Source organism: Pan troglodytes, chromosome 2 (genome assembly GCF_028858775.2).
Source record: "Pan troglodytes isolate AG18354 chromosome 2, NHGRI_mPanTro3-v2.0_pri, whole genome shotgun sequence".
Lineage (NCBI taxonomy): Eukaryota > Metazoa > Chordata > Mammalia > Primates > Hominidae > Pan > Pan troglodytes.
The window spans coordinates 15,820,037-15,837,902 of NC_086015.1; the positions used below are offsets into that span (position 1 = coordinate 15,820,037).

The window sequence follows — 17,866 nt, forward strand, 5'->3', positions numbered from 1 at the left end:
GCCCCTAAATAATCACTTAATCACTGGGTTAATGAAGATTTTTTTCCCCTGAGACCCCTGAGACAGGGTCTTACTGTGTCACCCAGGCTGTGGTGCAATCATGGCTCACTGTAGCCTCAAACTCCTTTGGCTCAAGTGAGACTCCTGCCTCAGCCTCCTGAGTAGCTGGGACTACAGGCACATACCACCATGCACAGCTGCACAGCTAATTTTTTTGTAGAAATGGGGGTTTTCCACGTTGCCCAGGCTGGTTTCAAACTCCTAGGCTCAAGCAATCCACCCACCTCAGACTCCCAAAGTGCTGGGATTACAGGCATGAGCCACCATGCCTGACCTTAAAAATTTTTGGAAACAAATAAAAATGAAAACACAACATACCAAAGCCTGTGGGAGGCAGCAAAAGCAGTGCTAAGAGGGCATTACTAATGTTTACAGCATTACATGTCTACATAAAAAAGTAGGAAAATCACAAATTAACAACCTAATGCCATACCTCAAGGAACAAGAAAAAAAATAACTAAACTCAAAGTTAGCAGAAGAAAAGAAATAACAAAGATCAGAGCAGAACTAAATAAAATGGAGACCAAAAAACAATACAAAGTATCAACAAAATGAAAAGTTGGGACCAGGTGCAGTGGCTCATGCCTGTAATCCCTGCACTTTGGGAGGCTGAGGCTGGCGGATCGAGATTCTAGGAGTTCAAGACCAGCCAGAGCAATGTGGCAAAATCTCACCTTGACAAAAAATACAAAAGTTAGCCAGGCATGGTAGTGTGACTGTAGTCCCACCTACTTGAAAGGCTGAGGTGGGAGGATTGCTTAAGCCTGGGAGGCAAACATTCTAGTAAGCCATGATTGTGCCACTGCACTGTAGCCTGAGTGATAGAGCCAGACCCTGACTCAAAAAACAAAAAAGAAAAGTTGGTTCTTTGAAAGATACACAAAATTGATAAACCACTAGCTAAGACTAAGAAGACAAGAGAGATACAAATAAACAAGATACAAGACAAGAAGAGATACAAATAAACACAATCAGAAATGAAAAAGGAGACATTACAACTGATACCACAGACATACAGAAGATCATCAGAGACTATTATAAACAACTAGATGTCCACAAACTAGAAAACCCAGAGGAAACTGATAAATTCATGGAAACATAATCTTCAAGATTGAACCAGGAAGAAACAGAGTATCTGAAAAGATCAGTAAGGTAGTAGCAAGACTGAATCACTAATAAAAATCTCCCAACAACAAAAAGAAGCCCAGGACCTGATGGATTCACAGCTGAACTCTACCAAACACAGAAAGAATGAATACCAGTCCTTCTGAAACTATTCTAAAAAGATCAAGGAGGGAATTCTCCCTAACTCATTCTATGAGGCCGCTATCACCTTGGTACCAAACAGACAAGGACACAACACCACCAAAAAAGAAAATTATAGACCAATATCCCTGATGAACACAGACACAAAAATCCTCAACAAAATACTAGCAAATTAAATCCAACAGCACATCAAAAAGAGAATACATTATGATCAGGTGGGATTTATCCCAGGGATGCAAGGATGGTTCAATATATACAAATCAATAAATGTGATACATCACATAAACAGAATTAAGGACAAAAACCACATGATTGTCTAAATAGATGCAGAAAAAGCATTCAATAGCCTGGGCACTGTGACTCATACCTGTAATCCCAGCACTTTGGGAGGCCAAGGTGGGCAGATCACTTGAGATCAGGAGTTCAAGGCCAGCCTGGCCAACATGGTGAAACTCCGATTTTACTAAAAATACAAAAATTAGCCAGGCATGGTGATGCATGCCTGTAGTCCCAGCTGCTCGGGAGGCTGAGGCAGTAGAATTGCTTGAACCCAGGAGGCAGAGGTTGCTGTGAGCTGAGATTGCACCACTGCACTCTAGCCTGGGTGACAGAGATTCCGTCTCCAGCTACTCAGGAGGCTGAGGGGGGAGAATCGCTTGAAACCAGGAGGTGGAGGTTGCAGTGAGGTGAGATCGCGCCACTATACTCCAGCCTGAGCAACAGAGCGAGGCTGTTGCTCTGTCTCACAAAAAAACAAAAAACAAAAAACAGATGTTGGTGCAGATGTGGAGAAAAGGGAATGCTTATACACTGCTGAAGGGAATCTAAATTAGTATAGCCTTTATGGGAAACAGTATGGAGATTTCTTAAAGACCTAAAAATAGAATTAACCTTTGATCTAGCAATCCCATTACCATGTATACATCCAAAGGGAAAGAAACCATTATATCAAAAACAAAAACAAAAAAAAACCACTCGTATGTTTACTGCAGCACTAGTCACAATAGCAATGATATGGAATTAACCAAAGTGTCCATCAATGGAGGACTGGATAACAAAAATGTGTATATATCTACATCTATATCTCACCTTGAATACTACTTGGCCATAACAAAGAATGAAATAATGTCTTTTGCAGCAAGATGGATAGGCCACGTCTATAAGTGAAATAACTCAGAAACAGAAATTCAAGTATCACATGTTCTCACTTTAAGTGGGAGCTAAACAATGTGTATGCATGAGCATACAGAATAGAATGACACTGGTGACTATAAAAAGTGTGAGGGTGGGAGGAGGTGAGGGTTGGAAAATTACCTATTGGGTACAATATTCACTATTTGGGTGATGATGGGTACACTAAAAGCCCAGACTTCACCATGTAAGAAAAATGCACTTGTATTCCTTAAACGTTTTAAAAATTAAAGAGAAAAAAAAGTGAAGGGGAAGCAAGCAGTAAGCACTCAGGGGAAGCAGCATCAGCACTCCAGGGCCACAAGGACAGCTGAGCTGTGGGTTCTGTGATCAACTGCCCTCTGCTGGTGAGTAGAAATAATGAGTGGAAAGAGGACCAAAGGCTCATTTCAGGTTGAAGGTGTCAAGAAGATCTTTTTCAGCCTTTTATTAGAGAAAAATTCAAACTTAAATAACAGACAGAAGAGTATAAAACAGCCCCATGCATCTTTACCTAGCTTTGACAATATATCAGCTCATGGCCAATCTTGTGTCATCTACCCATTACCCACTGCCCTCTGCCATGTTTTATTTTGAAGCAAATCCCAGACAACATATCATTGCATCTGGAATTATTTTAGTACACATCTCTAAAAGAAAGGGAATTTTTTAAAAAGCTCCATAACACCACCATTGTCACAACTGAAAAACAATTAACAATAATTCTAATAATTCCAATAATTCCTTATAGCATGGGACGCCAACAACAAAACAAATCATTAAGCCTCACCCAAGGAGGATCATGGCAAGGGAAAGGCAATCATGCAAAATTCAGATTAACAGCATGAATCACCCAAACAAACAAAAGTACCTCATCTTCAGTCTTGCCAGAGTAAACTAGCAGGAACATAGATTAAATGAATATCTTAACTGGAAATGCAAAGCCATGCACCCAAATGGTAGGAAAATCTTTAGTTCAGCAGATGTGACACAAGTGCTACTAAGTCTTTGTTGAAACTTTTATACAATGTTTTTATTATTATAATTTTTTTTTTTTTGAGACAGGGTCTCACTCTGTCACCCAGACTGAAGTGCAGTGGTGCGTTCTTAGCTCAATGCCGCCTCAACTTCCTGGGCTCAGGACTACAGGCGCGCACCACCACGCCCAGCCCCTTTTTTTTTTTTTTTTTTTTTTGAGACGAAGTCTCACTCTGTCGCCCAGGCCGGAGTGCAGTGGCACAATCTTGGCTCACTGCAACTTCCGCCTCCCAGGTTCAAGCAATTCTCCTGCCTCGGCCTCTCAAAGGTGGGACTACAGGCATGCGCCACCACGCCCAGCTAATTTTTTGTATTTTAGTAGAGACGGGGTTTCACCATGTTGCCCAGGCTGGTCTCAAACCCCGAGCTCGGGCAATCCGCCTGTCTCGGCCTCCCAAAGTACTAGGATTACAGGCATGAGTCACCACATCCAGCCTATTTTTTGTATTTTTTTAGAGACAGGGTTCCACCATGTTGCCCAGGCTGATCTCGAACTCCAGGACTCAAGTGATCCTCCTGCCTTGGCCTCCCAAAGTGCTGGGATTATAGGTGTGAGCCACCACATCTGGCCTATTTTTGTTATTTTTAAAGAGACAGGGTCTTGCTGTGTTGCCCAGGCTGGTCTTGAACTCTTGAGCCCAAGCAATCCTCCCGCCCTGGCCTCCCAAAGTGCTGGGATTATAAGTGTGAGACACCATGCCTGGCCTTGTTGAATCTTTCCAGTGATTCAGGAGGGCAACACGGTCCTTGAGGGCCAAATGCTCAGAGGAGTATCCAAGCAGCTGGGCTATGAGACACTGAGAGGTGTGACCACACCAGCTCCCCAGCAATCTCAAACCCAGGGATTAGAATTAGGTTGAAAGATCACTCCCCTTTTTGGGCTACCTCTGTGCTATTTCTCCCTTTCTTGCAAATTTCTGTTAGCACGTCTCTTTTCCCTTCTAAATTATATGCCTCTGGAAGTCAGTATAGCATTTGATATGGTTTGGCTCTGTGTTCCCACCCAAATCTCACCCTGAATTGTAATAATCTCCACGTCGTGGGAGGGACCCAGTGGGAGGTAATTGAATCACGGAGGCAGGTCTTTCCTGTGCTGTTTTCATAATAGTGAATAAGTGTTGCGGGATCTGATGGTTCTATAAAAGGGAGCTCCCCTGCACATGCTCTCTTGCCTGCCGCCATGTAAGACATGATTTTGCTCCTCATTCACCTTCCGCCATGATTCTGAGACCTCCCCAGCCATGTGGAACTGCTAATCAATTAAACCTCTTTCCTTTATAAATTACCCAGTCTGAGGTTATGTCTTTATTAGCAGCATGAGAACAGACTAATGTAGCGTTGTGTTCACGTTTGTATCCCGAGCAGCTGGCACATGAGAGATGCTCAATGGATGCTTGCATGAAGAAAGCCTGAACTAGAAAAGTCAATCACTTGACGATGCCAAATGTTGGAAAAAATGGGAAGAAAAGAGTATTCTCCTACTCTGCTTGTGGGACGATGAACTGATACAGCCACTTTGTCCTCCAAAGAGATGTCAAATATTTAGGCCATAAAACAAGAATAGGATGCACAAAACAGGAGCATTCAGAGAACAGCAAGAAAAGAGAGAGTTCCTGGAAATTATAAACACTCATCAGAAGGGTTGGAAGCTAAAGTTGAGAAGTTCGAGAAAATCTTCCAAAGCAGAGCAAAAGAAAAACATAAAAAATAGAAGACAAAAGAAAGAAAACCAAAGACTAATCTAGGAGGTGCAATATCTGAATAAAAGGAGTTCCAGAAAGAGAACAGAGAAAACAGATGGACAAAATTAAAGAAAAAATTTAAAACATTTTTCTTATATGCTTATATTCTGAGTTTCCCAACAGAAAGGGCAATGAATTCCCGGTAAAACAGATAAAACAGATAAAAACAGACTCACATCAAAGCACATCACTAAGAGAATTCAGAGCACTGGGGAAAAATAAAGACCTAACATGCTTCCAGAAATAACATACACAAAGGATTAAGAATCAGATTGGCTTTAGACATAGACAACAATCCTAGAAGTAAAAGATAAATGCAGCAATGATCTCAAAATTTTAAAGGAAAGTGATTTCTAATCAATACCCAGCCTAAGTATTAACTATGGGTGAAGACAGACAAAAAAGACTTTCAGACATACGTGGTCTCCAAATGTGCCTTCCATGTTCCCTTTCTCAGGAAATTACTGGAAAATGTGCTTCACCAAAATGAGAGTGTGCACCAAGCAAGTGAAAGACATGAGATACAGTAAATGGGGGACCCCCTAGAGGGGACAGCGAAGACACTCTCCATGAGAGAAGAACATTATGCAGGGAAGGAAAGGTGTACTCTGTGGCTCACCATACCATCAAACTGAAAACTAATTAGCCAAAACCACCAGACAACTATATTAGGAGGACAGAGGGATGGGAGGGTGTGTACATTTGATGAGGGTGGGTGCCAGAGTTGAATTCTAACCTCCCATAGAGAGAAGTCAATAGATGATACCTAAAGTTGAAACGTAGAGAAGGAGCAACAAAAACTTACCATTTAGAGAAATGGCAGTAACAACAAAAATAACCCACTAAGACAGATGGAAGCAGTTGTCTCAGAGAAGGGGAAGAGGAGAGGGAGCACAGATGCTGCTGTTTTTGCAATCCTATGCATCTGTAACTTTGATAAATAAAACAATATGAGGGAAAAACCCTGCACACAGGAAGTGTCTCAGAAAATTCAGAAGGGCAGTAAAGCTTCCAACAGCACTGCCAATGGTCTGACATTGTTAGACCACCAGATTCTGCTGCTTTTATGCCTGTTTGTACCTCACTGCAATATCCCAGTTTATGGCCATCAAAGCTCAGCATTTCACAAGCACTTAAAAGATACAAAGCTTTACACTGTAACCAAGAGTGTGGAAGCCACTCAGTCAGCAGGTATGTTATACACGGATTTCCAAAGCTCTTACCAGCAGTAAAAATGCCTTTCGTGCTCTGTCTTATACTAGACGGTCTCACGATTGCTGAAAGCCCTGTGAGAAAAAAACCAAAAAGGAGACCAAAAAAACCCAAAACAGATGTTAGTCATCTTAACAGTTTTAAAACTTGAAACTAAATATTCTTTCTAGTCAGCCAATCAAACCACCAAATCTATCTCTGTCCTGCTGTCACAGTGACAATGAAAAGGGCAGTGGGACTGAGGGCCAGGAGACCAGAGCAGCCAGCCGTGGCGCCACCCGGCTGTGTGAGTCCAAGCCGATGACCGAACAGCTCTGTGCCTCTTCCCCTTAAAACAAGGGGATGGGTTAGCTGACCCTCAAAGGGCATTTTATGACTTAAATCTGCTTGAGATTTCTGGTTCTCAATTCCATAACATGAAAAGATAAAAACCAAATGATTACATCTACGAGAAAAACTTTCATTCTGAAAACACACATACGGATTCCACAGTGAGGAACAAGTTTCACTCCCCTCAAAGAGACAGCCCAGATCACACTGTTGCCAGGATCATGTTCAAACAAACAACAGTGTGCCTCGTACAGAGCTATCTTCAGGATGGGGAGCTGGTGAGCTAAACACACACTCTGCAAACCTAGGGCAGGCCCAGGAGGAGAGTGGGAGTGGAGCGCCTGCGGCAGCTCATCCACTGCAGTGTGATGGTCTTTGCAAAGCATTACTGGGAATTCTATCTGGCACCCGGAGGAGCTCAGTAAATATTTACTGAATGAAAACAGGAGAATGCACTCAATTGACAGAGGGACTCATTCTCAATTTCATAAATATTTCTTGATTGACTGATCTCATAAATTACCTTTAGCACCTTAAAGGAAAGTTAGTCTCTGAAGATAAGGTTCAGGCTCTTTTTTTTGTTTGTTTTTTAAGAGATACGGGCTGCTCTATCACCAAGCCTGGAGTGTAGTGGTGCGATCCTAGCTCATTGCGGCCTCCAACTGCTCAAGCGATCCTCCCACCTCAGACTCCCAAGTTAGCTGAGATTATAGGCATGTGCCACCATGCCCAGCTACTTTTTTAATTTTTGCAGAGACAGGGTCTTGCTCTGTTGCCCAAGCTGGTCTCAAACTCCTGGCCTCAAGTGATTCTCCCTCCTGGACTTCCTAAAGTGTTGGGAGTACAGGCGTGAGCCACTGCACCTGGCCTGGGTTCAGAGTTTTGGATAAACATCAGGGCAGTGCTGGGGAAAACGCTGTGGAACGTGGGCCATGTCTGAGGGAATGTACTCAACACTGTATGAGACACATCAAATGGAGTTGATTGAGGAAAGCTGTGTTCTCGATGTTATAAAAGCACAAAAAAATGCCACCAATCTCTTTTCTCAGACCACCACAAAACACAGACACATCTTTTAAATAAATTCTAGAAGCTGTGCTCTAGGAACCAAAAGAAACATTGTTTCTCCCTTTGACAGTAATTTAGGATCCAGGAATTTAAAAACAGAAGTATTTTCACCATCTTACTTCAAACAAGTAAAAATGCAGATTTAGAAAACCCTCAAATTTTTAGCGCTTTCTTCTTCTGAGAGGCAATCTCTCTATCTCGCTAAACAAAAAGGAAGAAATAATACATTCCAATCGCAAACAAAGTCTGCTTTTCCCCATGGCTGGCACTTCCTCAGCATCAAATTCATGAACGTACCTAGTCGCACCACATCTCCACAGTCGGGATCATGAGCCACTTGGAATAAAGTTTCTTCCACATCTCTGTTTTTTCCAGGAGGGTCCATAATATGATTTATCTGTTGCTGTAAGGTTTTGGGCAATGTCATCAGCTGAGTGAACTGTCCTTCTGGGCTTTTATCTATCTGAAGGGAGGGAAAAAAAGACGACGTCTATGGACGTGCTTTAAATCCTACAAATACTCAAAGACTCAGGGCTTCTCTCGAAAAATCACACAAACATACATGCACCCACAGCCCTGGCGAGGCAGCAAGCTAAGGAAACTCTCTTTTTCTGAAACGGAATGGGTAAGTGTTCAGGAGTCTAAGTCCCTTCAAAAAGGACAATTCTTGTCCTATAATATTCCATTTCTACCTGAGAAAAGAATAGAAGCCACTCTCAAGGATCAATTTCTGACTTTTGGTTTTAAAATTTATATTTGTCTTAAATCCAGCAGTCAAAGGAAGTGGTGCTGCAGTTGACACTCCTGGAGGTCGCGTCAAATCCAGGCACTGAGATGACCCCTCCCATTTCAAACACAGGGAGACTGGCGTGCCCTGATCACATCACCAATGAGAGTGAGTGGGATCTGAATTGTGTCTCCTGCCCGTAGGGCCTTTTAGTATGCTGTATTTCACCAACTGTAGGAATACACTGATGATAGAAACTAATCTTACTTACTTTTAATCCCCAGCACACAGTAGGTACTCAAAAAACAATAAGGAAATGAGTAACTGAATCAATACAACTTAGTTGTCCTAAAGCTACTATGCCAGCGGCTTCGGTTCCCAAAGTATTCTAAAACATATTAAGGTGCTGAAGATAAATGTATAAATAAAACATGTAAAACTATGTGTCAGACTTTACTCAGAAACCCTTGAATCAAAAGTTAGCCACAGAGCTGAGGCCAGACCTAGCTTTCCTAACTCCCAGTTTCATACACTGTGCCTCGTGGAATGAATTTTAAAAAATCTTGTAAACATTGATTTCCTGCCAAGTGCAGAACCAGTAACACTGCCCTCAACAGCTCATCACATTATTTCCCAAGGAAGAATCTGTCTTGTATCCTTTTAACAAATATTTAGGTTTTAACTTCAACTAAGAGAAGAGTAAGAAAAAATCACATGAATGTATTATTTTAGGCTTAAGAGTTTATAGATAGGACGAACTTTCTTAATAATTAGAATCCACTCATTCTACCATTTTTTAAATTGAATAAATATTTATTAAGTACATACCAAATGGGCCGGGAGCACAGGTTCACACCTGTAATCACAGCAGTTTGGGAGGCTGAGGCAGGAGAATTGCTTGAGCCCAAAAATTCAACATCAGCCCTAGCAAAAGGGTGAGATATCCAGCTCTATGAAAAAAAAAAAAAAAAAAAAAAAAAAAAAAAAAAAAAGCCAGACATGGTGGTGCAAGCCTACAGTTCTGTCTACTTGGGAGGCTGAGGTGGGAGGATCACTTGAGCCTGGGAAGTTGAGGCTACGATGAGTGGTGATTGTGCCACTGCACTACAGCCTGGGTGACAAGACCAAGATGGTATCAAAAAAAACAAAAAAGTATATACCAAATACCTGAATTTTCTAGTTTTGTCTATAAAATCTATGAAGAGAAGGAGAAAAATGTTATTATTTAATGGCTCCATAAAGCTAGAGGGGTAAATATTTAGGTTTTTATCTAAATATTTGATATTTATCACTAGGATGGTTCTAAATTCACAGGCCCCATCCTCTACTTAGCTTTGGCTACAAAAATGACAACAAATTTGAGTATTTATGTAAAATAATCTTAGAAATGACATTTATGGACTTATGTTTTGAGGCCACATATTGGGATTAGTTAGAATAAACTTATATTTAAGTTATGCTTTACCTATGAAGCTTCCAATGGCTTGAGTGACATATAAAAAAATTAGAAAGTAGTATCTGCCACTGCTTTCTCTTGAGGAAAATAATGCACTGGAATTTTCACTTGAAAGCATGTGTGTAAAGATAAAATACCAGGTGACATGATTTAAAAATCTGGTAAATTCTCATTTTCCTTACACTAACTCTCATTAAAATAACGAAAGTGAAAGCATTCAGCTAAACTGTGAAAGTCAAATTGCATTTTAAAAGCAGACATGGATACAATTATTATATGTCAACTTAAGTAAAAAGCAGATAAGGAAAAAACTTTATATGATTCCATTCATATGAACTGTCCAGAACAGACAAATCTACAGAGACAGAAGTGGATTAGTGGTTGCCTGGGTGAGGGGAGAGCTGGGGACTGCTAAAGGGTATGGAGTGACAGAAATATTCTAAAATTACATTGTGGTGATGGCTGTGCAGCTCTGTGACTATATTATAAACACTAGCTTTTATGGTGTATGAGGTATTCATCAATAAAGCTAATATTTTGTTGTTATTATTTTTGAGACAGAGTCTCGCTCTGTTGCTCAGGCTGGAGTGCAGTGGCGCGATCTCAGCTCGCTGCAACCTCCATCTCCCTAGGCTCAAGTGATTCTCATGCCTCAGCCTCCCGAGTAGCTGGGATTACAGGCGCACACCACCATGCCTGGCTAATTTTTGTATTTTTAGTAGAGATGGGGTTTCACCATGTTGGCCAGGCTAGTTTTGAACTCCTGGCCTCAAGTGATCCACCCACCTCAGCCTCCCAAAGTGCTGGGATTAAAGGCATGAAGCTGCCATTCTCTCCCCCTGGCCAAAAGAGTAAAGAAAAAATAAAACCATATCCCAGGACGAATGGCAGAGATGAGCACCACCTGTAGACCTAAAAGATGCAAGGGTAAGGCAGATAATTTTATGTGTCAACTCAGAGCAGTGGCACAGCCTGAAGACACTGTCCTGCGAGGATGAGCTGTGCTACACATCCTGAATCAATCACCATTACACTGTACTATATTCCCAACTGGCAGAAGACATGGGCCTGGGGACCAAGGGTAGAAAGAGAAGTGACCTTGCTTATCATCATTCCCAGGGACCCACTGGGGAACACTTTGCTTCCTATCACTACAGCTCTAGATCTGTGGGTCTAGAGGTCCCAGTTCCCAGAGAAGGGATGCTTCCACCAGAGGACACAGTAAGCATCCCATTAAGTTACGACTGCCACCCAATTAATTTAGAATCCCATGCCGTAAGTCCAGCAGACAAGGCAATGAGTCACTACACTGGCAGAAGCAATCGGCCCTGGTCATCAGGAGCTGGGGTGCTGATACACATCTCTTAGAGTACCCCTTGCCCAATTTTGATGGTTAGTGGACAAGTGCGGTGGCCAGGGTCCTCCAGACTCCTCCGAGATGAGGGTCTGGGCCACCCTGTCTAGATAAGCAGAAGTGATAGATGAGGGTGAAGGGAATCTGGATGAGTAACAGAGGTGGGAGAAGATGAGTCTCAGTTGCAGCCTCAAGGCCAGATACAGCACTGGGAGCTGTAGCTCAGTCCCCCAGTCTTATTCTTGTAAGTTTCCCGGGAAAAGAAACTGATGCGAAACTAGATCATGCAGGCTTTTATAGGCCACAGGGAGGATTCTGGATACCTTTATCTTTATAGTTAGAGAAAATTCCTAGCCCTTTTCCCTTGCTCAGTTTCTAGAAAGTTGGTAGACAGACATATTATACTTCCCTGTCCTCTAGCCAGAGAATAGAAGATCTCTGGAGAAATTCTACAGACACTGATATTTGAGATCCTCCAATAAAACAGCTAGGTCCTTGGCCAGGTGCAGTGGCTCACACCAGTAATCCCAGCACTTTGGGAGGCTGAAGCGGGCAGATCACTTGAGGTCAGGAGTTCAAGACTAGCTTGGCCAATATGGTGAAACCTCGTCTCTACTAAAAATACAAAAATTAGCTGGGTATGATGGTGCATGCCTGTAGTTCCAGCTATTTGGGAGGCTGAGGCACAAGAATCGCTTGAACTTGGGAGGCGGAGGTTGCAGTGAGCCGAGATTGCGCCACTGCACTCCAGCCTGGGCAACAAAGAGAGACTCCATCTCAAAAAAACAAAACAAAACAAAATAGCTAGGTCTTTGCCTCATAATCCTATAGTCAAGCCCACCAGTTGACAAGCCTGATATATCACAAAGAACTTCCAGCCTGTATTTTAGTGCCTCATTCTTTAAAAACAGGCCAGAGCCAGGCACGGTGGCTCTTGCCTGTAATCCCAGTACTTTGGGAGGCCAAGGCGGGAGGATCGCTTGAGCCTAGGAGTTCGAGACCAGCCAGGGCAACAAAGTGGGACCCTGTGTCTACAAAAAAAAATTTAATGTCTCAGATCATATGGGTACAAATATGTGTGTGTGTGTGTGTGTGTATGTATATATATATGTGTATATGTATATATATGTATATATGTGTATATATGTGTGTATATATGTATATATATGTGTGTATATGTATATATGTATATATACATATACACACACACACACCTGTGTATACACACACACACACACACACACACACACATAAAAAAATCAGCTGGGCATAGTGGCATGGGCCTGTAGTCGCAGCTCCTCAAGGGGCTGAGGTGAGAGGATCACTTGAGCGTAAGAGTTCAAGGCTGCAGTGAGCTATGATCATGCCACTGCACTGTAGCCTAGGTGACAGAGTGAAATCCCCTCTCAAATTGATTAATTCATTAATTAATTTAAAAATCAGGCCAGGAAGGAAACTCAGACATTTGAAAAAAGCTTCTAATATAACAGACTAGAGTAAAAACAGACAAGAGGAACTAAGAGAAAGAAAACAATGTGAGAGAACAAGACAAAATCTTCAAAAGTTATAATAAAGATCATTAAAGAGATTAGGAGAAAATAATGCATCCATAATACAAGAAGAGGAAGCTATAAGAAAGAACATTTTGGGAAAATTAAAAATTCAGTAGAAGTGTTAGAAAACCAATCAGAAATATTCTCCCATAAAGCTAAATTTAATAAACAAAGAGACGAGAGAGAGAGAGAGAGAGAGAGAAAGGAAAAAAGGTTAAACCAGGAGGTCTAGCAACCACCTAACAGGAATCCCAGGAAGAACAAACTAAGAAAATGGGTATGAAGAAATAATTACAGAAATAATAAAAAAAATTCCTTAGAATTGAAGCTTATAAAATTCCAGATAGAAAAGGCCCACTGAGGCTGGGCGCTGTGGCTCACACCAGTTAACCCAATACTTTGGAAGACCAAGGTGGGAGGATGGCTTGAGCCCAGGAGTTTGAGACCAGCCTGGGCAATATGGTGAAACTGTTTCTACTAAAAACACAAAAACCAGTCGGGCATGGTGGCGCGTGCCTGTAGTCCCAGTTACTCAGGAGGTTGAGGTGGGAGAGTCACTTGAGCTTGGGAGTTTGAGGTCGCAGTGAGCTGGGATTACGCCACTGCACTCTAGCCAGGGCAACTGAGCAAGGCCCTGTCAAAAAAGAGAAAGAAAGAAAAGAAAGAAAGAAAGAGCCCACCAAGTGACTGAATAATGAATGGAAAACAGATATAAATAAAGAGGGAAAATTATCTCCACCCTAGAATTTGATATCTAGCCAATACTATCTATCGAAGGGAGGGTAGAATTTTCAGAGGTATATAGTCGCAAAAACTTGCCTCCCTCACACCCTTTAAGAAGGTAATAAAAGACAAACTTCACTAATATCAGAGTGTAAACCGTGGAAGAGGAAAATGCAAGACCCACAAAACCAAAAACTAGCACAGGGGAGGCAAACGGAATTCTCAGGGTGATAATGAAGGGAAGGTGGAGGAGTGCGGCTGTGCAGTGAGCTCGAAAACAACCAGTTGAGAAAGGAACAGGGCAGGGGGCTCCAGGAAAAACATTCCTATGAAAAACAAGAAACAGAAAACACCCAGTAAATCTGTCTATAATGGGAAGAGTTTTACGGATCTGTCAAGAGTTTGAGGATGACTGGCCTAAGCAACTGAAAAAATAAGACAACTATTAACTCCAGGAGAAACAAAGTTGTACAGGAAAAGGAACTTCATAATGCCACAGCTCATCAATAAAGAAAAGGCTGTCACAATAAAATAAACATTGAATATTAACCTAACCAAAAAATATGAAGTAACTTTATGTGAAGCATGAGGCCGTGAGGTAGAAGGGGAAGAGAATGTGTGTGCTAAGTGCGTGTGTGTGAGTGTGTGTATTGGTATAAGAATTGTTGGGGTAGTGTAAGACGGTAAAAAAAATCCCCTTCTTCCAGGATGGCAAAAATAAAGTGTAAGATTGAAAAAAAAATCAAGAAATAACAGTCAAAGCATATTATTTAGAACATGGAGGTGAATATCAGAAGAATCAGCTATAGAGACGAAAGCAGCTGCCTCTGGTAAGCAGGGCTGAGAATGTGGGAACGTACGCAGCACGAAACTGCTCTTTTTGTTATAAACTTGAGGTATCATTTGGCTTTTAAATCATGTACATGCATAAAACAAAAAACCTCAACCTGAACCAAATGTGGCAAAATCTGTTAAACTGAGTGGTGGGTATTCTCGCATTTCATATGTCACTCTCTATTCTTTTCTTATTTTAAAATAATTCCTATTTTTTTAAATTCCCTTTTTAGCTCTAGAAATTCCATTAATCTATTACTCATTACAATGTTAGTTGCCCCTATTATGTGGATGGAGAAGAGCATAAATGAAGAAAAGTGCAGTGTTCTTTACATTAAAGGAAAAAAAAAAAAAAAAACCTGTGGCCCGGCCGGGTTTTTATTTTCAAACAAACACTTAATATTAATTGAAACAACACCTTGATAAGAAAGTTTTATTTGATATATCAAAAAGAAAAATTCCCAGACGTAATAAACATAACAAGTGGGGAAAGAAGAGAATTTTGAATATGTATGAGCCCATTAATGTATAACAAAACCAAACCTCTTCATATATGCATACAAACATATACAAAAGTACACGTGAAAAGATCTGGAAGAACAGACAGCAGGCTGGGTGCAGTGGCTCATCCCTATAATCCCAGTACTTTTGGACGCTGGGGCGGGCAGACTGCTTGAGTTCAAGAGTTTGAGACCAGCCTGTGCAACATGGCAAAACCCTGTCTCTACAAAAAAAATACAAAAATTGGCCAGGCGTGGTGGCATGCACCTGTAGTCCCAGCTACTCAGGAGGCTGAGGTGGGAGGATGGCTTGATCCCAGGCTGGGGGGTGTTGAGGCTGCAGTAAGCCGAGATCGTGCCACTGCACTCTAGCCTGGGCAACAGAGTCAGACCCTGTCCCCCACAAAAAAGAAAAAAAACAACAACAACCAGACACCAAACTGTCAGTACAGTTACCTCTGGGGAGCTAAATGGGTCTGGGGATGGAATGAGAATGATCTAAAAGTTTATTTTCACTTGTTTTGATTGGTAATTGATAGACATGGTAATAATTTCCAATGGCAAAAAAGATATACGTGGTCAAAACAAGTCCCTCTCCCACTTCTGCCCCTAGTTCCCTTCTCCAAAGGCAGCCTCTTATTACTAGTCTGTTACCTTTTAGCATTATTCCAGATACACAGAAGCCTATGTTTACATACAGTACTTACTTTTTAAACTATAAATGTTCTCACACCAGTCATGCTGTTCTACCCCTGACTTTCTTCCTGCAAATAGCCTTTGTCTTAGAAACAATACAAGCTATTTTCCACATAAAGTTACCTCCAGCCAGCCTTGCTGGCTTTTATACACCACTTGAGGATTTTCCTGTAGTATGCTGCCATAGAGCTCTCGAAAGTGGGCTATATTGGGCTTCACAATATTCAACACTTTTGTTTTATCTTCTCCAACCACCATCCGAAAGTCACCTAGTTAAAACAAAGAGATAAACACATCTTCCATTAAGAATCCACACTCTTGACCTATGAACGACACTCCCCACACTGATACTGCACGGGTTCACTCTGGCAGGATCCCTCATCAAAACACTTGTTTTTCTTCCTCAAAACGTGGACACTTTATCCCAAGAAATGTGAGCACTTGTTTGGAGGAAAAGAGGGTCTCTCAAATCACAAAGCCCTTTATGCCAGTTAAATTATAGTTACCTAGTTACACAAGGTAATCACAAGCGAGTAGCTAACTTGTTTTAGCTTTTCCAATGCAGAAGCTTCTGTACCTACAAAGTCTTGTCTTATGGGCCAAATTCTGCCTGTGGCCAATGAAGGAGATAGGAGCTGTGCACCATCACTGTAGACTTGTCCTTGCCATTGCTTCCTCATCGTTGACCTGTCTGTTTATGAGGGCTTTTGAGGCACTTGATGAATATAATCTTATCATATTTTACAAGGGCAAAATAAGGCTTAAAAGTTCTGTAAGAGGAGGTTTGCATTTAAGATGAAATTGAAAACAGATATAACTTTTTAAATTGCAAGTGATGAGAAATGAGGAATGTTACATTTGCCTATGGGATGAATTGAGCTGAAAAACACCTAATTCTGAAAGACAAAAGCATTTCTGAATCAAATGAAAAGTGCCCTGCCAATGCCACTGACAACCATCGGCAAGATGGAGGAGAAAGGAATGGGAAAGTGGACACACTTAAGTGCGTGCCTACTGGGCTAATGTGAAATCAGAAGAGGCTGGACACACGCAGAACCTTCTGAGTCAAGCCTGGTGAAAGCAATGTGGCTGAATCCTTTGTTGGAGAGACAGCAAGTTGTCAGGGGGAGTAGAGAGGTGGCAAGTGTAGGCAGATAACCCAGCTGCTGAGGAATCCCCTGGGGCTAGGATGACAATATAATTTATCATCCAAACTAGGTCACTTCTGAGGGTGAAGCGATCGCTATAAATAATTACACTAGGACAAGTATAAACTGAGCAAACCAGGACATATGGTTACCCTCGCCAATTTCTTTTTTCTGGAGAGGGGAAGGGATCACAGAGGTCATTATTTGCCACAATGGATTTTCCTAGTGCAAACTGTTGGCTTGTTTTAGAAAAAGTAAAAATACAAGGAAGACCAACAATATGTACTTCATTGAGTAAGGAATAAAATATGCTAGGTTTTAAGCTTCAAAGGACCAACTTACACTACAATTTGGTGGAATGCAACTGGGGACTGCAAGCTTAGAAAAACAGACTTCCAGGCTGGGCGCGGTGTAATCCCAGCACTTTGGGAAGCCGAGGTGGGCAGATCACGAGGTCAGGAGATCCAGACCATCCTGGCTAACACAGTGAAATTCCGTCTCTACTAAAAAATACAAAAAAATTAGCCAGACGTGGTAGCAGGCGCCTGTAGTCCCAGCTACTTGGGAGGCTGAGGCAGGAGAATGGCGTGAACCCAGGAGGCAGAACGTGCAGTGAGCAGAGATCGCGCCACTGCACTCCAGCCTGGGTGACAAAGCGAGACTCCGTCAAAAAAAAAAAAAAAAAAAAAAAAAAAGACTTCTAAAGAGCCTCTGGAACCTGACCTTGGTGTACAGGGGGTCTGACTGTTCAGGTGAGTGAGCAGAAGCGAGTCCCAGTCCTAAAAATCTGCTCAAATATGGATGAACTTGTTTTTTTCACTATTATTTTGAAGGGAAAGAGAGTTAGATAGTTAAAACCTGGGATCACTGCTAATGAGGAGGTTGAGAAATCAGTCCTTTCACATATTGCTGTTGACTGCATAAACTGCTAAAATTCTTCTGGAAAGCAATGAAGCAAGAAACCCCATCTCTGGAGCAAGCTTAAAGAA

General features: G+C 41.7%; 1 protein-coding gene across 5 annotated transcripts in view; it reads right to left on the bottom strand.

Annotated features, from left to right (window-relative positions):
- TAMM41 (TAM41 mitochondrial translocator assembly and maintenance homolog) overlaps positions 1–17,866 on the bottom strand; it is a 124,770-nt gene that overhangs the window by 79,750 nt on the left and 27,154 nt on the right. For 4 of the 5 annotated variants that reach the window (XM_009444911.4, XM_054680382.2, XM_001153179.5 and 1 more), the window contains 3 exons: positions 15,853–15,998; positions 8,184–8,349; positions 6,500–6,562 (listed from right to left, as the gene is read on the bottom strand). In XM_009444911.4, the coding sequence (XP_009443186.2) occupies positions 6,500–6,562; positions 8,184–8,349; positions 15,853–15,998 (375 nt within the window). Of the gene's footprint in view, positions 1–4,127; positions 6,563–8,183; positions 8,350–15,852; positions 15,999–17,866 lie in introns of those variants that run through there. The other variant, XM_001152940.6, reaches the window with a different exon arrangement.